Source organism: Thyridium curvatum, assembly GCF_004353045.1.
Source record: "Thyridium curvatum strain D216 chromosome Unknown NODE_11_length_606192_cov_83.229133, whole genome shotgun sequence".
Classification (NCBI taxonomy): Eukaryota; Fungi; Ascomycota; class Sordariomycetes; order Thyridiales; family Thyridiaceae; genus Thyridium; species Thyridium curvatum.
The window spans coordinates 59,147-79,620 of NW_022156766.1; the positions used below are offsets into that span (position 1 = coordinate 59,147).

General features: G+C 58.7%; 5 protein-coding genes across 5 annotated transcripts; 2 read left to right on the forward strand and 3 right to left on the reverse strand.

Annotated features, from left to right (window-relative positions):
- Positions 1 to 34: 34 nt before the first annotated feature.
- On the forward strand, positions 35 to 3,917 carry E0L32_002639 (uncharacterized protein; the record flags this gene model as incomplete). The annotated part of the gene is made up of 6 exons (XM_031136850.1): positions 35 to 345; positions 434 to 479; positions 567 to 732; positions 1,382 to 1,487; positions 2,029 to 2,297; positions 2,392 to 3,917. 6 exons carry the CDS (start codon positions 35 to 37, stop codon positions 3,915 to 3,917), a joined length of 2,424 nt encoding a protein of 807 aa, XP_030999841.1.
- Positions 3,918 to 5,716: 1,799 nt separating this feature from the next.
- On the forward strand, positions 5,717 to 7,529 carry E0L32_002640 (uncharacterized protein; the record flags this gene model as incomplete). Its single annotated transcript, XM_031136852.1, has 3 exons — positions 5,717 to 5,776; positions 5,919 to 7,292; positions 7,398 to 7,529. 3 exons carry the CDS (start codon positions 5,717 to 5,719, stop codon positions 7,527 to 7,529), a joined length of 1,566 nt encoding a protein of 521 aa, XP_030999842.1.
- Positions 7,530 to 8,697: 1,168 nt separating this feature from the next.
- On the reverse strand, positions 8,698 to 10,029 carry E0L32_002641 (uncharacterized protein; the record flags this gene model as incomplete). Its single annotated transcript, XM_031136853.1, has 2 exons — positions 8,698 to 9,896; positions 9,963 to 10,029. The coding sequence occupies 2 exons, from the start codon at positions 10,027 to 10,029 to the stop codon at positions 8,698 to 8,700; spliced, it is 1,266 nt and encodes a 421-aa protein (XP_030999843.1).
- A 1,318-nt stretch (positions 10,030 to 11,347) lies between these two features.
- Positions 11,348 to 13,367, reverse strand: E0L32_002642 (uncharacterized protein; the record flags this gene model as incomplete). Its single annotated transcript, XM_031136854.1, has 5 exons — positions 11,348 to 11,569; positions 11,667 to 12,158; positions 12,256 to 12,769; positions 12,845 to 12,945; positions 13,032 to 13,367. The coding sequence occupies 5 exons, from the start codon at positions 13,365 to 13,367 to the stop codon at positions 11,348 to 11,350; spliced, it is 1,665 nt and encodes a 554-aa protein (XP_030999844.1).
- Positions 13,368 to 14,365: 998 nt separating this feature from the next.
- E0L32_002643 (uncharacterized protein) lies at positions 14,366 to 20,342 on the reverse strand (the record flags this gene model as incomplete). Its single annotated transcript, XM_031136855.1, has 3 exons — positions 14,366 to 14,690; positions 14,746 to 20,070; positions 20,152 to 20,342. The coding sequence occupies 3 exons, from the start codon at positions 20,340 to 20,342 to the stop codon at positions 14,366 to 14,368; spliced, it is 5,841 nt and encodes a 1,946-aa protein (XP_030999845.1).
- Positions 20,343 to 20,474: the final 132 nt, after the last annotated feature.

Below are 20,474 nucleotides of genomic sequence, written 5' to 3' on the forward strand. Positions count from 1 at the left end.
CACGCACGCACGCACGCACTCTTCCATCGACAGCATGTTCCGCACATTGAGGCCTTTGACCAATCTGGGTGCGCGCCGCACCGTGAGCCGGGGCTTCCACTCGAGCCGTCCGGCGTTTGTCAAGGTCGGCGATGAGATCCCCAATCTCGACGTCCTGGTGGAGGACTCTCCCGGCAACAAGGTCAACCTTGCCAAGGAGTTCTCGACCAAGGACGGGCTGATCATTGGCGTGCCCGCTGCCTTCTCGGGTGCGTGCTCGCAGTCCCACGTGCCCTCCTATATGATGCACCCAAGCATCAAAGACGTGGGCCAGGTGTTTGTCGTCTCGGTCAACGATCCCTTTGTGTGAGTCGCCCCCCCCCCCGGGCCAGCCTGGCGAAGAAAACCCTCGGGCTCGTCTCGTGCAACGTGCTGACCGTGGATGATACGACAGGATGAAGGCCTGGGCGGAAGCCATGGACCCAGCCAAGCAGACCAACGTGAGTATCGCAAGCCGCATGCGTGAGCAGAGCGGCAGCCGTCTCCGGAGTCGCGAGTGTAGGTAGACATCGCTGACGAGTTGCAAGTTTCGGTTCCTCGGCGACCCGACTGCTGCCTTCACCAAAGCCCTGGACGTTGCCTTTGACGGCTCGGCCATCTTTGGCGGGCTTCGCTCCAAGCGCTATGCGATTCTTGTCGAGAATGGCCGGGTCAAGTCGGCTGCCGTCGAGCCCGACAGCACCGGCACCTCGGGTACGTATTAGACGTGAAAGCCGTGTACTTTGTGGGGTATACCAGGCTCGTGCTGACCGCGCATGATGAACAGTCTCGATGGCCGACAAGGTCCTGGGGCCTCCCCAGACTGTGGACTGGAATGCTTGAGGCTGCTTGCCCAGGGTATCACGCTTGGTTCACTTGCTTGGTTCGGTCTCAGGTGTCCAGTCCAGGAAGAGTTTGAAAAAGGATAACGAGTCGCAGATGAACGAGTTTGGAAAATGAATGAGCACCGTCCTGGGAGACTTTACAGTCCATCCATCTTACCATGATATTGATGTGACACGCAAGGCCGTACTTAGTCGCACGATTTGAAACCCTATAGAACGTAACTAATATCGTGGATGTTCTTCTGATAAGAGTCACTCTGTGGCCTCTGCTCCAAGAGGATCTCGCCTTCACTTCATTCCAGGTATTCGTCAAATACATAGGTAGGTAGGTATAAAGTCGTGAAGTTAGGTAGATTCGGCGGTGGGAGGTCCTCACTAGAAGCAGATCCATGGCAGGCTCGCCTTGGAACGAACGAACCCCAGTTCTGTCTGCAGGGCTGTTTTTAGGCTCCTTGCAGCAGTGGCCGGGCGGGGTTGCCCCCCCCCTGCGAAGCGCTATTCTTGTCTCAATAGCGCAGTGAACCAGGGCACTACGCAGCCACAGCCAGCCCTGGAGGAGAGGAAGCAGGCAGCACCCGGCCGCCAAAAGCAAAAAAACGGGGCCCCTCCCCACCGCATGACACAGTCAGTCATCCATCCCAACGCACCTATCGCCGCCGAACACCACACCTGAGACCCTCTGCCTTATCCTGCCTAAGGGCCAGGGCCTCTTTCGTCAGTACCTACCTTAACTAATACACAGGTGTAGACCCCGTATCTTCTCCCGCCTTGTTGGTGCCTTGTCAGATTACCTGATCATCATCTCCGACTGCCAACGTCAACCCTCTGGGACCTCTTCTCTCTCCCTCTCTTCTCTTCCTTGTTTTTCTCGACCGCTCGCGAGATCGGTCGGTCTCTAGTCTCCAAACCTCTCCAGCCAACTTTAACACCCACTCTCGTCTTGGGCCTGCGATTCCTCCTCAACAACTCTTGCAACCTCCCCATATGACCTCATTTGTACTTACCTAACCCTGTGACCGGGACGCCTTACATCTCATCCCTCCCTCGAACTCTTCAGAACGTGAAAGTCGCCTCAGATATCAGCAACGGTCGCATCCTCGCCTTCCTGATCGGTCGCCCGCTTGCCTCCGCCCCCCTCCAACCCCCCCTCAAGGTGCTCGTCAAGGTCTCCGACGAGCCCTCCAACGACACCCACCATTCCGCCCACTACGCGAAAGCGCAAGGCCGCTGAGGCGACGATAGCCTTTCCTCTCGAGGAGGCTCTTAGCAACAAGAAGATCTTAGCCTCAGCCGCCCCCGACGCCGCCCCTCCCACCCCGCTGACAAACGTCTCCAACACCATGGATTCCGAAGACGACTTCATCTCGGCCGCCTCCAGCGACGATGACCTATTGCAAGATGATAGTGACAACGAGGACTTGTCAGATCCTGAAGGTACGTACATCGCTCTCCTCACCCCCTCTGGCTCCGGCCTGTCCGTTTTGCCTGGTTGCACCGTCCTGATCCTCCTGCTTGTACCCCCCCACAGGCTTCGACGACTTTGACGACGAGCCCGAGCCGGATCTCGGCGTCATCAAGGACTCGATCCACGGGAAAAAGGTCCCTTACGATATCAACTTCACTGTTTACAAACCCGAGGACATCCACAAGCAGCAAGATGACCTCATGGACGAGGTCAACATGATTCTGGAGATGACCAAGGAGGACGCTGCCATACTGCTGCGTCACTTCCGCTGGAATAAAGAGCGCCTGATCGAGGATTACATGGACAACCCGGCCAAGGTGCTCGAGGCCGCCGGGCTGGGTCCCGACGTGGGCGGCTCGCCACGGCTGCAGGCCGTCCCGGGCTTCGTTTGCGACATCTGCTGCGAGGACGAGGAAGGCCTGCAGTCGTTCGCCCTACGATGTGGCCATCGCTACTGCGTAGACTGCTATAGACATTACCTAACACAAAAGATTCGCTCCGAGGGCGAGGCCGCCCGCATCCAGTGCCCGTCGGTCGGCTGCCACCGCATCATCGACGCCAAGTCCCTGGATCTGCTCGTCACCCCGGATCTGCAGGGCCGCTACCGCGAGCTGCTTGACAGGACGTACGTCGAGGACAAGGACACGCTGAAGTGGTGCCCGGCACCCGACTGCGCCAACGCCATCGACTGCCCGGTCAAGAGAAAGGATCTCGGCAGGATAGTCCCCACGGTGGCCTGCGACTGCGGGCACCGGTTCTGCTTCGGGTGCAGCCACAGCGACCACCAGCCGGCGCCGTGCGAGCTGGTCAAGAGCTGGCTCAAGAAGTGCGCCGACGACTCGGAGACGGCCAACTGGATCTCGGCCAACACCAAGGAGTGCCCCAGGTGCAGCTCTACTATAGAGAAGAACGGCGGCTGCAACCACATGACGTGTCGCAAGTGCAAGCACGAGTTTTGCTGGATGTGCATGGGCCTCTGGTCGGAGCACGGCACGAGCTGGTACAACTGCAACCGGTACGAGGAGAGGAGCGGCTCCGAGGCCCGCGATGCCCAGGCCAAGTCGCGCGTCTCCCTCGAGCGGTACCTGCACTACTACAACCGCTACGCCAACCACGAGCAGTCGGCGCGCCTGGACAAGGACATCTACCAGAAGACGGAGAGGAAGATGGTGCAGCTGCAGACGGCGTCGGGCATGTCGTGGATCGAGGTGCAGTACCTGAACGCGGCGTCCCAGGCATTACAGACGTGCCGGCAGACTCTCAAGTGGACGTATGCCTTCGCCTTTTACCTGGCCCGCAACAACCTGACGGAGATATTCGAGGACAATCAGAAGGACCTCGAGATGGCCGTCGAGGCGCTGTCGCAGATGTTTGAGAAGCCCATCGGCGAGCTCAACGACTCGAAGCTCAAGGTGGATATTATGGACAAGACGGCTTACTGCAACAAACGCCGCGTGATTCTCCTCGAAGACGCTGCGGACAACTTGGCCAACGGTACGTGCTGGACCACAAGAACCCTCAGTCCCGCCCCCATCCCCCCCCCTTGGTCCTGCATTCCCTCCACGATGATCTTTGACGTGGTAAACTGATTGAACCGAACCCAAACGCTAGGTCGCTGGACGTTTAATACGGACCTCCTTTCTGCCTCAACCCCGGGTCCCAACACCCGCCGTTAGACGATGCTGTATTAATTCTTTTTTTTTTTCATGCCTCTTCCTGCTCGAGACGCATGCATTGCGACTGAGCGTGTGCATGGCTAGTAGCATTTACGGTGTTGAATGAACCTTGGAGCAAATAGATGAGCGGTGTCGTACTAGGTCAGCCTCGAGAGGGCAGGGGAGAGAGATACTCATGATCCGTCCTGGATCGTCGACGACACACACCACTTGATACTGCCACTGAGCTGTGGTGGGCAAGAGCGCAAGCCAGACCAGTATCAAGCGGAGGAAGTTGTCTGATGCAATTCAGTAGGCAATGAGTCGGCCGTCCGTCACGTGCATTGGGATGGGCAGACATGGTTTAGCAAAGACAGATAGAGAGGCGCCGGGAGCACTCAAGGGTCTTGTCAGCATTTTTTGAGATGAGCGTCGGCAGGCGGTGTTCAAGTGTACATTTTTTCCCCCCTTCCTTCTTAACGACAAGGAACAACAACAGATTGGTCTTTTGCTTCCTGGCCAGATTATGGGTGGTGAGTACAATAGGGAGGCAGATAACTCAAAGGTCAGGAATTGCAGACTGTCTGGCCTGTGCTTGGACCTAGGTCTGGGTCTCGGTCTGGGCACCAAACCTACGTCAGCTAGCAGCTTGTGCTCCTCTCGGCGGCTACAGCCGTTTCTCACTACCGGATGTTGGTCCTGGTGAAGAGCATGGGTACGGGCGCGCGCCTTACCGCGAAAAGGATTACCCGCTGGGCGTAGTCGTAGAGGGGTGGGCCGGGAGCCGGGCTTTGTCGGGAAAGGGGACCACGGTTTGCGTGCCTTTACCGAGCCGACTGGGGCATCCGACAGCGGCGGAGACCTAGTCCTACGATGGGCTTGAGATGGCGGCCCTTGGCTTGAGCGAGGTCGGCGGAGAAGAAACCTGCCAGAGCATTTGAAGTCTATATCTACGTGTCTCCTTCGTGATTCCAAGCCGGGGGGAGGGGGATATTTGCGGCTTGATGAGGGCGCGCGCAAGCTGAGCCGCGGAAGGTCGACCGCGGGAGGATACCCGTGAGAGGCCGGGCCTCGACAAACCGAGCAGCCTGAGTAAAGGATCAGTCAGACAAATGCTTGGGTGGTAATAACTAGTTACAAGTAGTCGTCGTTCTGTAGAGGGGCGGCGGGGCGGCCACGGACCCGGGTCACCTCTCTTCCACGCTGGAGGACAGGACACTAAGAGCATACCTAGCCCCTAGCTAGCCTGGTGCCATCTACTTGTACAAGTACAAGTAGGCACCTAAGATACCTAACTCCCGAACGGGGGTGGACGAGGGGACGGTTCCACGTCCGCTCCTCGGGGGTGGCCCTCCCCTTGAAAACCCCAAATTCCCCAGCAGCGACCCTTGCCGCCGTTTTGCTCCGGCCCAGGTGCAAAGCACATGTAGATTTTATCGTGTCTCTTTCTTTTCTTCTCCCTTTTTCCTTTCTTCTATTTCGTGGTGATCTATCTCCCTGCTCCGCCCACGAGCGAGTTCCATTTGCGAGTCGTCGTCGGTCTCTTCTGTGCCCAGCATACAAAAGCTCCGAGTATAGCCGTTGCGAGCCTTTACCCGCCCTCGGCGCATCCCCTCCGCGACCTTGACCTCGACCGCGTCCGTTTGCGCATCCCCGCGATTTCTCGAGCTGCTTTCTCTCTCTCTCTCTCTACGGCCCGCAAGATCCCTTCCCTCCGTCGTTGCCCGCTCAAGATGCCGTCCGCCGCCTTGTGTATGCGCACTCTCCGGGCGTACTCCAAGTACGGCCCACGGGTAGGTCAATCCCGACCCCTTCCCGGCCTTTGTTCACCGGCCGGGTGTGTGTCTGTGTCTATGTCTATGTCTATGTCTATGTATGCGCATGTGTATGTGTTTGTGGACTGACGTTTTCTCCCTCTCTCTTGCCACGAACTAGCATGCAGCTCTGTTCGCCCGGGCCTTCTCGGCCACGTCGCGCCGTGCCGAGATCAACAAGGTCTATCCTTCGGCCGCCGAGGCCCTCAAGGACATGAAGGCCGACTCGACGCTGCTGTGCGGCGGTTTCGGCCTCTGCGGAGTGCCCGACACCCTGATCGACCAGGTCCTCGAGAAGCCCGAGATCACGGGCCTGACGGCCGTGTCCAACAACGCCGGCACCGACAAGAGCGGGCTGGGCAAGCTGCTCAAGACCAAGCAGATCAAGAAGATGATCGCCTCGTACATTGGCGAGAACAAGACGTTTGAGCAGATGTACCTCACCGGCGAGGTCGAGCTCGAGCTGACGCCCCAGGGCACCCTGGCCGAGCGCTGCGCCGCCGGCGGCAAGGGCATCCCGGCCTTCTACACCCCGGCCGCCTTTGGCACCGTCGTCCAGACCGGCGAGCTGGCCCTGCGCAACAACCCGGACGGCACCGCCGCCGAGTTCTCGTACCCCAAGGACGTCAAGGTCTTCAACGGCAAGTCGTACCTGCTCGAGCACAGCATCGCCGGCGACTACGCCTTCGTCAAGGCCTACCGCGCCGACAAGCTCGGCAACTGCCAGTTCCGCCTCGCCGCCCACAACTTCAACGGCGCCATGGGCCGCAACGCAAAGATGACCATTGTCGAGGCCGAGGAGATTGTCGAGCCCGGCGAGATCCCCCCCGAGGCCGTCCACCTGCCCGGCATCTACGTCAAGCGCGTCATCAAGAGCACCGCCCCCAAGAGCATCGAGAAGTACACCTGGGCCAAGGACGACACGCAGGACGCCGCCGCCGCCAACAAGGTCCTCGGCACCGGCGACACGGCCGCCAAGCGGGAGCGCATCGTCCGCCGCGCCGCCAAGGAGTTCAAGAACGGCATGTACGCCAACCTGGGCATCGGCATGCCCATGCTCGCGCCGGGCTTCGTCGGCCCGGACGTCGAGGTCCAGCTCCAGAGCGAGAACGGCATCCTGGGCCTCGGCCCCTACCCGCAAAAGGGCGAGGAGGACGCCGACCTCATCAACGCCGGCAAGGAGACGGTCACGCTCAACCCGGGCGCCGCCGTCTTCGGCAGCGAGGAGAGCTTCGGCATGATCCGCAGCGGCCGCATCAACCTGACCATCCTCGGCGCCATGCAGGTCAGCGCCTCCGGCGACCTCGCCAACTGGATGCTGCCCGGCAAGGTCAAGGGCTTCGGCGGCGCCATGGATCTGGTCAGCAACCCCTCGGCGACCAAGGTCGTCGTCACCATGGAGCACACCGACAAGAAGGGCAACCCCAAGATCGTCAAGCAGTGCGCCTTCCCCCTGACCGGCAAGGCCTGCGTGTCGAGAATCATTACCGAGCTGGTGAGTACCAATTTGCCCCATCTGTCCCCCTACTCCCCGGCGGGGAACCCGTCAACTCCGAAGGCGTATCCAGCAACTGACCAGGTCCTATCTTGCTTCGCTTAGGGTGTGTTCGATGTCGACTTTGCTCACGGCCTGACCCTGATCGAGATTGCCGATGGCGTGACGGTCGACGAGATCAAGAGCAAGACCGAGGCGCCCTTCCACGTTGCCGACGATCTCAAGGCCATGCTGTAAACAGAGAAAGTTGGCGCCGTGATGTACCCAGGGTCCGACGACGGCGACGTGGGGAAGGATGCGGTCTCCAAGCCGGCTGTCGCCGGAGCGGCCAAACAGCAAACCGTATTTTATCACCGACAAAAGCAGCCGTTTTCATTTCCCTTGTAGAGATACCATGTCAATAAAACAAATGTACCGCAGTTGTAGCTTTCAGGAGTCGAATTGTATGCTTATCAGCGGAATACCTGCACTTGTGGTCTTTCCAATGGTTCGCATTTGGGCCTGGGCTCCGAGCCAGCCATGATGCTGATGGCCCTTTGGCTTTTGCGGTTCCTCGGGAGCATCCCGCCATCTACTGGCGCGAAGTATGGAAGAGGTGATCCTTTGCCTAGCCAAAGGGCCCTTGAAGAGAGATATTGACGGCTTCCCCTAGCAGAGCCATGAGGGCTCGTATCTTATACTATAGCAGCGAGCATCAATATACTACAAGTGTGGCGCTACACCAGGTATTCGTTTGTATATGAGCCTGTGTGATGTTGTAGTTGTGGTGTAACAGCGAATTCAGAAAAAAATAGACCATGCACACATGAGACAATGGGTTTGTATTCTGCTCCGCCTGCATCGTATACGTTGCGTACATGGTTTCATTCTCGATCGTTACAGTCGGAGGTGAAAGACATTCACTACATGGATACAAAACACCGCCAAGGAAACAGACCGTCACTCCTTTCCATAACCCCAGGACAAACTCCCCGTCACAGTTCCTGCATCCAAAAACAAAAATCCCATCCAACCAAAGAAGCAAATATGACCAGCCGCTCCCTTTCCAAGCCTGCGTGTGCCGTGTGCCTGCAATCGACGCGGTGTCGCACTGCTGGGCGGTCGGACGAAGACTCAGAACCCATGACCCAGTGCTTGATATGGCAAGCTTGGGTCCTGAGCGGGACGCAATCTCCTCTCCTCCATTCCGTAGAGTTTGCCACGTCGGCGCCCGAGGGGCTCCATGAAGGAGATGACCAGTCCTGGTGCTAGGCAGAGGACGAAGCCGACGGAACGTGCAGACAAGCGAGGAGGGGATGCGAGCATGGAAACAAATCAGCGGCGAGAAAGAAAAAAAAAAAAAGAATGCGCCAGAGGGGCCTGCAGAATGGGCGGGCATTGGCGTCATGAGCAGGGTGCGCTGCCCTCAGGACGAGGGAGCGTTGGCGCCGTTGATGCCCCAGTAGGGTTCTGCATTGAAGGTGGCCTGCTCGACCTTCTTCCACGGGTCGTTGTAGGCAGTGAAGAGGATGAGATCGGCCGGGTTGGCGGCAAAGGCCCCAGTGATGCAGTCGAGCGCGATCTTCTGGTTCGCCAGGCTGGGCACGGCAACGCGGTTGCTCGAGCCCTGCCACGGCCAGCCAGTCTCGGTGATGACGATGCGCTTGGACTGGTCGGTGAGCTTGCTGCGGACGTTGGCGATCTGTCTCGTGATAAAGTCGCCGGCCTGGGCTGCGGTAATGGTGCCGTCAAAGAAGGGATGCATGTTGAGGGCGCAGTAGTCCGACTTGTCGCACAGGCTGGGGTGGCTCAGCGCGGCCATGAACGTGTCGACGGTGACGACGGGCCCGGTGTATCCTACGGCCCGGAGCTGGCCGCGGACTGTCTCGATGGCGGCAAGGACCTGCTCGACGCTGGCCTGGCCGCTGTTGATGAGCTCGTTGCCGACGCTCACGGTATCGACACAGGACCAGTCGCTGCTGACGCCGCTGGTAATGGTGCTGACCTGGGAGGCGAGGTCCGTGAGGTGGAAGATGCCGAGGAAGAGCTTGACGCCGACGGCCTTGGCGGCAGCGACACAGTTGGCCACCTGGTTGCAGTCGACGCCGTAGAGGCGGATGGTCGAGTAGACGCCCGCGAAGCTCTGGAAGTCGCTGAGCACCTGCGCGGCCGACTTGCAGGTGCCGTCGCCGTTGTAAGGCGAGTAGGCAACACCGTGAAGGTTGCCAAAGGTCGAGTTTGACGGCACGGCAGGGGCAGGGGCAGGGGCAGGGGAAGCGCCGCCACTGGCGCCGGCTCCAGAACCGGACGAGGGCGGAGCCGCCTGCTGGGCGCCGGCAGCAGGCGTGGGGACGGCTCCGACGGGCCCAACGACCTGTACAGAGGCATAGATCGCGGGAGCACCGATGACGGTGACCGTGGCACCGACTGCCACGGCGGCCTGGGTGGGCGGCGGCACAAGGGCGACGAGTTTGGTGACGGTCGAGCACGGCTGGCCGTCCTTGTTGATGTAGACGAGGACCCGCGAGGCCTGGGTCGGGGCGGCGACAGCAGGATCAACGATGGTGATCATGTCGGCACTGGCCGTGACAGCGTCCCTCTCGTGAAGATGGGCGTGGCGGCGCTCTAGTAGGCAAGGAAGCTGTCAGCGCCTCGACCATCTCGACACGTCGGACCGGATCAGACACTTACTCGAGGGCCCAGCACTGGCGGCACCCAGCAGCGCCAGCAGGGATAGCGATGCTACTGCTGCCTTCATGGTTTCCGTTCTCCTTGTTTGTTTGTTCTCTTTAACCTGTTGTACACACAAGACACACGAGACGCGGGCAAGGCGATGATGCTATTCAAAAAGGAGGGACGGCAGAAAGCAATAACGAGTGAAGATGATAAGGAGCGACTGTTAGATGGAGACAACGTCCATTCTAGGTGAGAGAGACTAGGTCGGCGAGGCGTTTGACGAGGGATAGATGAGTCCTATAAGTCGAGACACACGGGGACAGGCCGCGGATGGCTGGGGCCCGGGTTATAAGAGAGACGACGCCACTGATTTTGGCGTGTGCTGCCGTGTGCCCACGGTCAAGCGCGGGCGGCGTGTGTGGCATGCATCTGCTTCGTCACCTTGAGAGGCCAGTGTTTACCGGGCATTGTCTGCTTTGGGCGGCCAGCGAGGAATGCGAGGAATGGGAGGTTGGCGATTCTGGCTTAAGAGTTGCGCCGTTGGAATGTGGCCAAGCCAGCCGTCGCAGGGTCTTGGAATGCGCCGAGCCCAAAGAGGCACAACACAGCAGGATGAGGAAATAGACAGATGGCTTTCCAACTGAAGAGAAAAGAAAAGGAAAAAGGAAAAAGGGAAGAGGGAAAATACCTAGAAGGCTACCTACGTATCCTGGGTACGTTGGGAGGGACTGCGTGCAGCAGGCTAGCTATCCCACAACCGAGACTCGGCTCTGTCCTTTTTCACTGTGTCTCTCCAAGTTCACAAACCGCCCCACGCCCAAACAACAGACTCGCCGCTTGGCTCATGCCTCGCAGCAGCTCGCTTCACGGGCAAGCAGGCTGGGCAGTACCGACCGGGCTGGTAGGCAGGCAGGCACGAAGAATCGAGAGTGAGGGAGCTTCCCCTCACCCGAGGCCGTGTGGGATGGAGATTGTCCTCTTCCTCTGGACAAGAACAACCCCAACGGCATACCTACCTATCCCCCTCCCCCATTCGTGTGGCGGCCATGAAAGGCGAGCTAATGCGAAGGGGGGTCGAATGAGAAAGATGATCATTAACATTAATTTATCTAGGTAAAACGCGCCCCTCTGGGCGCAGGTATGTAACTCTAATTGCACGACGCTTGGTGCGGTGTCCGCCTCTTCCGCCTGGCTGCCCGCCTGGCTACCTGCCTGGCTACCTGCCTTGAGGGTTTTGCCATTGGTTAGTGCAAGTCGATCAAGAAATTCAAGTACCTAGCATCAATCATGTCTGTTGTGCAAGGTGAGACCTTCTCGTAAAGTGCACCGCTGCCCATGTTGTCCCTGTTGTGTATCCCGGGGTCCATGCCATGCCGGAAAAACAACAACAAAAGAGCGACTCAAGCGGCCCCAGGTGTCCCGGCCTTGTGATTCTTGCGTGTCATGACCTTGGTAATGGCGTGGCGGATCGTAACTCCGGCCTTCTCAATGTCCTTCTTGGATAAGCCGGACGTGATGCACACCTTGAGAGCCGGCTGCGGCCTCCAGCTATCCTTGGGGTTGATGCTGCTCGCCACAGGCGCGAGCTTGAGTCGCGTGATGAGTACGCCGTTGGCCAGTGCCTGCCAAGGTGTCAGCCATGTTACAGATAGCAAGACGAACGAGAATGCCCCAGTAGAGCAGCCACGTGCAAGGAACAAAAGGCAGATGACAACTCACCTCGTCGACGCAGTCTTGCAGAAGCCTCTCCTGGTCCTCGGCGCTCAGCCTCCTCGCCTGCACCACCTCTGGCTTGAGGACTAGGAGCATGATGGGGTTCTCCGGTGCGCTCGTGCACAAAACCCAGTCGCTACGCGGGTCCAGCTGCGCTTTCATGGTCTTGATATTTTCCCTGCACTGCGCCAGGATCTCCGGGTTTGACTGAATGATGTTGAGCGTCTCGCTTGCCGTCACGGCAAGCATGGCCGGCAGAGCCGCCGAAAAGGTGTAGGACGCGGCTGTGATGCGCTGGTGGTCCACGACGTCTTTGGTGCCGGCGCAGAAGCCACCGCCGGCGCACAGCGGGCCGGCCAGGGAACCAATGATCATGTCGACCTGGGATGGATCGACATTCTGGGCCTCGGTGAGGCCCCTGCCCGTGCGCCCGAGGACGCCAAAAGACCAGGTTTCGTCGAGGATGATGCGGAACTTGTACTTCTCCTTCAGTTCGATCTGCGTCGACACCAGCAACTTGTCAGCGACAGCCCACCTCTCACCTTGGCGTTGGACCGGACAGCGGGTTGGGGGTCGGGGTCGCGTGCACACTCACCAGCTTGGGAAGATCGGTACAATCCCCCGTGATCTCAAATAAGCCCTCGGTGACGATGAACCTCCGGGTGAGCTTCTTCTGCTGGGCCTGCTCCTGCGCGACCTTGCGCATCTGGGTCTCTAGGTCCCGCATGTCGCCGTGGTTGTACCATCGGATATTGCTCCTAGAGATCTCTAGGCCCTTGCGGATCGAGTAGTTGACCGCCTTGTCGGCGATGATGACGTCTCCTCTCTTGCAAAAGGCCGGTATCACGCTGGAGATGGTCGAAAAGGCCTGTGCATAGACGATGCATCCCTCGGTGCCCAGGTACGCAGCAATGTCGGCTTCGGTCTTCATGTGGACGTCCTGGGTGCCGTAGAACTGGGGCGGGCCGCAGGGGCCGACACCGTAGGTGCGCAGGGTCTGGATCGCCTTCTCCTTGATCTGCTCATTGGCATTGAAGTTATAAAAGTTGTATGAAGCCAGGTTCGTGACGGTTCGGCCATTGGACAGTTTGGACTTGGGACCAGTCGGTCTACATGGACACAGAGATGGCCGGGGTCAGTCGACAGACAGCACAGCAGCCGAAGGAGATGGTCTCGAGACATACCCTACAATGACAGGTAAGCGCTCGCTCTCGAGCTCCTCCATGGCCGTCTGGGGCGGGACCAGCGGCTCCGGCACCCACTCGTCGATGAGCTCGTCAATCTCCTGTTGCGCTCTCGTTAGCAGAGGTCTTGGTTTTGTCCGGGGCGACACGGGCAGGCACGACTCCGGCGGCAGCAGTCACCACGTACATCGTCGCGCAGTTTGATGAAGTTCTGCTTCTGCGTAGAGTAGGACGGCGCGAGGAGGTATCGTATGAAGAAGATGACGAGGACGAGCTCGATGGCGGAGCGGATAGGGTCGTTCTGGTAGCTCGACCGCACATAGCGAATGAGGACGGCCGAGCCTGGCACTTTCTGGAAGGCGTGGGCCGCTTCGTGCACCCACGCCGCCAGTTGAGTTTGCAAATCGTCCAGATCCATGGTAAAGGGCGCGATCACATGGGGAACGGCAGAGGTCGGCGAGGTTGCGGATGAGTATGAGGAGCAAATGGATTGATTGAACGCGAAAGAAAAGGAGGCTCCCATGGCGTCGCGTGGGTGGGTGGGGGAGCAACCCCTTCTACCTAGGTATACATGCTAGGCGTATGTGGCCCGGTAGAGCAAGGGGGTATCCCTCATGTACCGAACGAATTACGCCCTGAAAAGTCAGCACCCGCGTCCAGGGGGGAATTTCTCCAAGTAAACCGTGCACTCCCGGCGCATCCGCCGCCCTAATTTACAAGTCCAGATGGAGTGAGTATCTGAGTGACGCAACCGCAACAGTATTGAGTGCTGTGTGGCGAGAGCATTGCCAAAGCATTGCCAACTGCTCTGCGTTTTTTCGTAACGCCGTCTTGCCTTGAATAGTGTCATTATCTAGAAAAGAGGGAGATCAGACTCCCCTCTGCTCCACTACGTATTTCCATATGGCAGTGCCCTTGGACCTAGGCGTTGGAGTGAAATGGTCTCCCCAGGCACCTCTTGACCTTTGGCCTCCAACCCGTAGGTAGTGTTCGGACAGCTTACCACGGGCCGCGACAGGCCTACTCAACCCTAGAACCCAGGAACAAGCATGCAGGACACACACACAAACAACTGGTACTGTTGGTCATCATCATATCGGTCTGCTGGATTCATTACAACCATCCTCTAGAGCTAGCTAAAGCCATGATGCAAACTTATGCCAAACGACTCGTACCCCAGGGCCAGTAGGCACACATAGGCCACCGAAGATACCAAGATACATTAAGATACACAGAGCGCCCGTTTGTGCCAGTATAGTGACTCCTCTTGGCTCCCCATCCCTGAAATCAATCCGAGCAATAAACGGGAGAAGACAAAACAGCAATGCGCAGGACAAGGCAAGGCACAAACTCAAGAGAGAAAAAGAAAACACGGAAGCCAAATCTATGCATGTGTATGTTTGCTTATTTTCCATTGGGGCACAACTTCAACGACTTTTGCCTTGTCCCTCTGGCCGCGTTGACTGCCAGTGCGACACAGACGAATGTCTCTCAACGAGCACCGTCCTTTTCTTTTTCTGTTTAGAAGAGCTTGATCCTCCTCGAGTTGGCGTTGTCCGTCGACTTGGCGTCACCCGTCCCCGTTGGGTTGGCGGGATTAAGGGCAGTGCCGGTCTCAGTCCGGCCGCGGGTGTTGTTGTTGTCCAAGTTGGTGGGCTGGACAAGCTTGGTGTCCTTGAGCTGGTTCATTACACTGGCCGGGATCTTGCTGCCGGCGACGATGGGACCGACGATCAAGCCCACAAAAACGACCAGCAGGACAAAGTAGAGGACAGCGAAGCGAATAACACGCTTCCTCCGAAGCTTGGACTGCTTCATCGAGTAGATGGGCGGGCGGATTTGCCGGCTATGCGCAAGGCTGTTAGCGGGTATTTCGCGGGCAAGAAAATAGGAGAACATACCTAGGGCGGAGCCAGAAGAGCATGATAGAGTGCAGCTTGTCAATCTGGGGGATCAGGATAAAGGGCAACATCAGGAAGAGGATAAAGTGGCCCAGAATAAAGTCGCCAGCAAACATGCTCAGCTCGGTGATTTTGCACAGGAACTCTCTGGCCGGTTGAGAGACCGAATGCCATCCCATAGAATACCATTTGCCCGTCCAGAACGCGATGTTTGCCTGGTCCGTCTTGAACTCGCGCGTAAGCGCCAGAGACACGATGAGCTTGACGATGAACCGCTGGATGGCGACGACGGCGATCATGCCGGCGAGCGTCTTGGTAAAGTCGAAGCCTTCGAGGAAGAACATGACCTCGAAGAAGGCAAGCATCATCACGACGGCGACGCCGTGGGCGATGGCGGCGAGAACGCTGCCAAACTTCTTGCAGCACATGCTCAAGAGCGGACCCATGCAGCACGCCATGGCGAACATGGCTGCCAAGACGCCCATGTTGACGGCGATGGGTCCCGCCGCAACGATAGCAAGACGAAGCAGCGAAGCCGTCGGCTCGGAGCCACGCTTGCGCGGGTCGTCCTCGTTACCGCTGACCTGGTCTTTCGGTGTCACGCCCGTCTGCGCGTTGATGAACAGGTAGGGGATGACGGTGACGGCCACCAGAATGAGAGGGGCAATGATCTCTCCGAATAGCAGGTTGGTCGTGGCTGCTCGCGGCACATCGGACGAGAGCTTGCCCGAGGGGTCGCCGATGGCCTTGCGCTTGTAGCCCGTGATCCTTGTCCTCGACAGCCGGCTGTAGGCGATCCACGACGACGCGTGAGAACGAGAGTTGCCGCGCGACAGCCAGCGGAGGAAATCGCGGTAGTCGATGAAGAAATCGTTCCACGCAAACTGGTGCGGATTGTACAGGAAGGGCGAGACGACGAGCGCCAGCATGGTGAGCCAGAAGTAGGTCAGGGCGGCCTGCCAGATGGTCAAGGTGGCAAAAAGGAGCATCATCAAGAGCCGGGCGCCGAAATAGATGGATGGACCCGCAAAGCGCGAGAACAGGACACCAAAGGGAATGCGGGCCGTGGCAAAGCCACGACCAGTACCGATGTAGCGGGCGCCACCAAACGAGAGGTTCTGCTGGACCGAGTTGGCGTAGATCTGGCACACAAACACCTCGAAGAAGGGCGAGAAGGAGAAGAACTGCTTGAGGAACCGAGTGACGGCACGCCACACGCCGCGCTCCGTACCTTCCTGGACGACAAGGGGAATGTACGACAAGAAGAAGACGAAGAAGATGGAGAGAATGCAGCGATAGATCCAGTCCATGAGCGCGTCCGTGTTCTGGCAGCCAGTCGGGAACATGGGATCGGTGATGGGGACGTTACGGTTGTAGTCGCAGGGGATCGTCTCGTGCCTCAGAGCGCCAAGGTTGAGGCAGGTGATCATGAAGACTTGGACAGACGCCATGATGAGCATGTTGTTGATGTGGAAACCGGGGTGCGCATAGTAGAATGACAGGAAGCGGTCAATCGGGAGCTGGGTGCCGAGGTAGTAGTACTCGCGCGAGAGCATTTGCTCGCCCATACCCGTGCCGATCTTGGTGGTGAAGTTCAGAATGGAGCCGAAACCAAGATCACGGCCCTTGCCGCACTGGTAGTACTCGCAGTGCTTGATCCTGCCACCACGGAGAATGGCGTTCATACCAGCGTAGATATCCTCGTTCAGATGGAGACCCTTTTGCGCCTTGGAGACACCGCCGCGCGTCGTCATGAAGATACCGTTGAGGAAATCGGGGTGACCATAATGCAGCTTGCCACCAATCTGGGCCAGCGTACGCGCAAACAAGGTACCGAACGTCTGCTCCTTACCGGCAGCGACATCTCCGAGGATACCAATGTTCTCCGAGAAAATGTACTCGCGCGCACCAAGAATGGCGACGGGGGCGGGTCCTTTGTTCTTGACACCGGGCGTGTAGGGCGAAACGTCATCCGTCTTCATCTCCTCAAACTCGGCCAGGACGCTGCGGATCTTGAGGCACTCCTCTAGGTAGTTGTCCTGGTTGGCGTCGATGAGCTGGATGTACTCGCCGCGGTAGAAGATGAGCGAGTGGTTCTGGTTGTCCGACTTGCCGTCACCGAGAATAGGGTTGCCAGACAGCTGGATACGGAACTTGGGCCGGCGCATGCCGTTCTCCATGATCTCCGAGTGTCCGTCGATGAGAGCCGAGTAGAGGCGGGGCTCCTCGCCCTCGACCAGGGGAGGCTCCTCGTCCAGGTAGGCAATCTGCAGGTCCGGGTAGGCCCGGAGCAGGAACTCGGCATTCTCCATCTCCTCCTTCTTGAACTTGGCGTAGCGCTGCATCGAGACGATGAGCTTGAACTTGCGTCGGGCCATGCGCTCAAGCTCGCGCTCGAGCTTGTCCGAGTTGCCGCCAAACATTTGGACAACCTCGGGGTTCTCGACGCGGTAGAGCAGCTTGATGGCGCGGCTGTAGTTCATGAAGCCCGAGATGGTGCGGTAGAGAGTCTGCGAACGCAGAGAGGCCCAGATACGGGTCCGCAGCGTGTACTCGGGTGCGGACGACTTGAAGCCGATGCAGTAGAAGGGGAGATCGTCAATCTTGCTCTTGGCGGTGTCCTTCTCGTTCTTCTCCAGATCGCCGTTGAACTGTGAGGTCTCGTCGGCCAAAATCTTGGTGTCCTTGACAAAGCAGTCCCACTCGTGAGGGTGGAGCTGCTTGAGGTACTCGAGAAGCGTGACACGCGAGTAGGGCTCGTCCTCGCGGATAATTTCGCGCAGGGACAGAAGGATCTTCTCGCTGTAGTGGGGGATCAGGACCGTAAAGGTGGGCATGTTGTCGACGGGCAGGGGCTCGGGGATGGGCGTCGAGAGCGACTGGGCAAAGAAGGACACACGGCGTTCGGCCTCGCTGTAGGCGGGGAAGAACTCCGTCTTGAACGAGTGGTCTTCCTGCGAGACGAAGAAGGTCGGCGCCCGGAGGGTCCGCTTGCCTTCCTGCTCCGAGGGCACCTGGTGGTAGAGCAGCTTCTGCACGTGGTCGATGGCCAACAGGTGCTCGCGGTACATGGAGATGACGATGGCGTTCCAGACTTGGGAGATGAGCACCTTGGGCTTGTACTTGATCTCCATGTCGGTCGTGGCGAGGACCTTGGAGTAGATGCGCTTCGGGAGGCGCGAGAAGACGTTTCGCCAGGGTGTCAAGATGGACGAGCCAATGTAAAAGGAGCGGGCCAGCGAGAAGACGGTGTTGACCAGGACGTAGGTGAGATAGGTATCGAGGAAGAAGAACAGCAGGTCACAGACGGTCATGAGGCCCAGCAGAATCTGCGGCTGGTACTTGCAGAGGTACTGCTTGACGATCGTGTCTCCCAAGCAGCTGTCCACGTTCATAAGCGCGAGGTAGCGGATGGGGTCACGGAACGACATAGTCAAGTAGACGTAGGACTCGGCAAACTTGAAGGCAAAAACGATGAGCCAGAGGCCAAAAGACATGGCCATGTCGTTGCCAGAGAGGCGCGGGTAGCTGGCGGTGAAGGTCTGGCTGGCGACGTAGCGCCGCGAGTTCTTGGTCAGGTAGCTGCCGAAGAGTCCGCCGAGGGGCATGATGGAGAAGAAGAAGTACGTGGCGACGGCGATGAAGAATTGCACGATACCCAGGATGAGGGCGATCTTGCCTTTCTGCTTGTCCAGGTAAGCCTCCGTGGTCTTTTCCGGCATGAAGATGTAGACGCCGGGGCCAACATTGATGACGAGGATGACGAGCAGGAAGAGCAGGCGCTTGGTGAGGTGCTGCGCTCCGGCCCAGCGGCGCGGGACATAGGCCCACTCGGCGAGGGTGGCCAAAACCTGGATGAGAGCCGCTATGCCTCCTCCGAAACCGACGATGGACCACTGCGCCGAGGCCGGCGGCTGCTGGTTCCGCTGCTGCTCGTACCCGGGGACCAGGAGGGTGGGCGCGTTGTGAGCGGTGTAGAACCACCACATGGTCAAGTGGATGACCCAGATGCGGTTGAAGTTGACGAGGATGTGGAACCAGGAGCGCGTCTCCTTGTACGTCTTGAAGAAGCATTTCTTCCAGTTGACGTCCTTAAGCTTCAGGAAGCGCTCGGCAGGCGGGCACTCGACGAGCTTGCTCTTGTCCTGCAAGACGATGCGCTCGATGCCTTCGGGGTACCAGAAGAGCTGGTTGCAGTCGTCGTAGCCGATGATCTTGTTGTGATCGCGCTCCCGCCTGATGTAGACGCCATTGACGATCTCGTAACCCTGGTCGCGTATGTAGGCATAGAGGGGCGTGATGACGTCGTTCAAAAAGGTAAACTCCTCGACCGGCTCCACCTGGTTCTGGCAGGCGGGCGAGTTGAGGTAGTCGTCGGCGCACTTGAAGATGAAGCACAGGCACTCGGGCATGAAGCGCACCTGGTTGGCCTCGCCCCAGCAGAGCAGGTAGAGGGCGATCTGGCGCACGCGGTCATGCTGAGACATGCGGTTCATCCGTGTCTTCCAGCGGTACTCGGCCGCCTCGAGAGACTCGTCGCCCTCGAGATCCTCCAGGGTCTCGGCCTCGGTCTGGCCCTCGGCAGCCTTCTTCTTCTTGCTCTTGTTCTTGCGGCGGGCGCCCTTGCCCTTCATGTTGGCAAAGCCGACAGCGTCGTCCAGGTCGAGGTGGGCGGCAAAGTACCACTTGCGGTAGTTGGCATTGTCACCACCGATGTAGTCGGCGTGGAGAGAGAGCAGAGCCTGGTTCGGCGACATGCGGGACGCCCGCGAATCGAGAAGCGTCATAAAGTGGTCGTACATGTTGCGCATGCTGTCGCGCTGGAAGCCAAACTTGGCCGTCAGGTCGAGGAAGATGTCCTCGACTTCTTCCTTGGAGAGCGGGATCTGGGCGTCCGAGGTCCAGGCGGGGTACGGCTCACGCGAGCGTTGGCCGGCGGGGAGCACATTGCCATAGTCCATGCCGTAGTTGGGCGTGGAGGCACCCGACGACCGGTTGCCGCCGTACGAGATCTGGGAGGAGGGCGGGCGGTAGCCACGGCTGCCCATCTGACCATCGTTATAGCCGTGGTACTGCTCGTCGCCCCGGCCGTAGTAGTCCATGTCCGTAGCACGGGCCATATCGGACCTCATGGTGAAGTCGCTAAAGGTCTCGGAATCTTCTTCCGAGCCGCCCCGATGGCGGCCACCGTTGCCATAGCCGCCTTGGTCGTAGCCCTGATCATAGTAGCCATCATTATAATACTCATTTTGGTACTGATCATGCCCGTCATAGTAGCCACCGTCGTGGTGGTACGGGTTGTTGGCGTCGGCATTGTAGTATCCCCTAGGCGAAAGCAATGCGAAGTTAGCAACAAGTGTCCTACTAGTTCTTGTCCGATGAACAAGTGAAAGCGTGGAGACCTACGATTCATCGTAGTAACCATCGCCGCCGCCATTGTGCCCAGCGCGGCCATCGTAGCCATTCTGGTCATAATACTGTTGCTGGTGGTCGTCTTGGTAGTAAGAATCGGTGTTGCCGCCACCTGGACGGCCGTAGCCGTCATCATAGTCGTGATGGCCTTGCTGGCCCTGGCCCTGGCCTTGGTAACCAGACATGATGAGATGGCTAGACAATCAAGAGTCGTTAGCAGGCCGTTGCGTCGCGTTCTCGCAAGGGCGGTCCCTCGGCCTTGGATAGACTGACCTGTTTAATCAATCATGTAGATAAAACGAGAGCGATGACGAGAC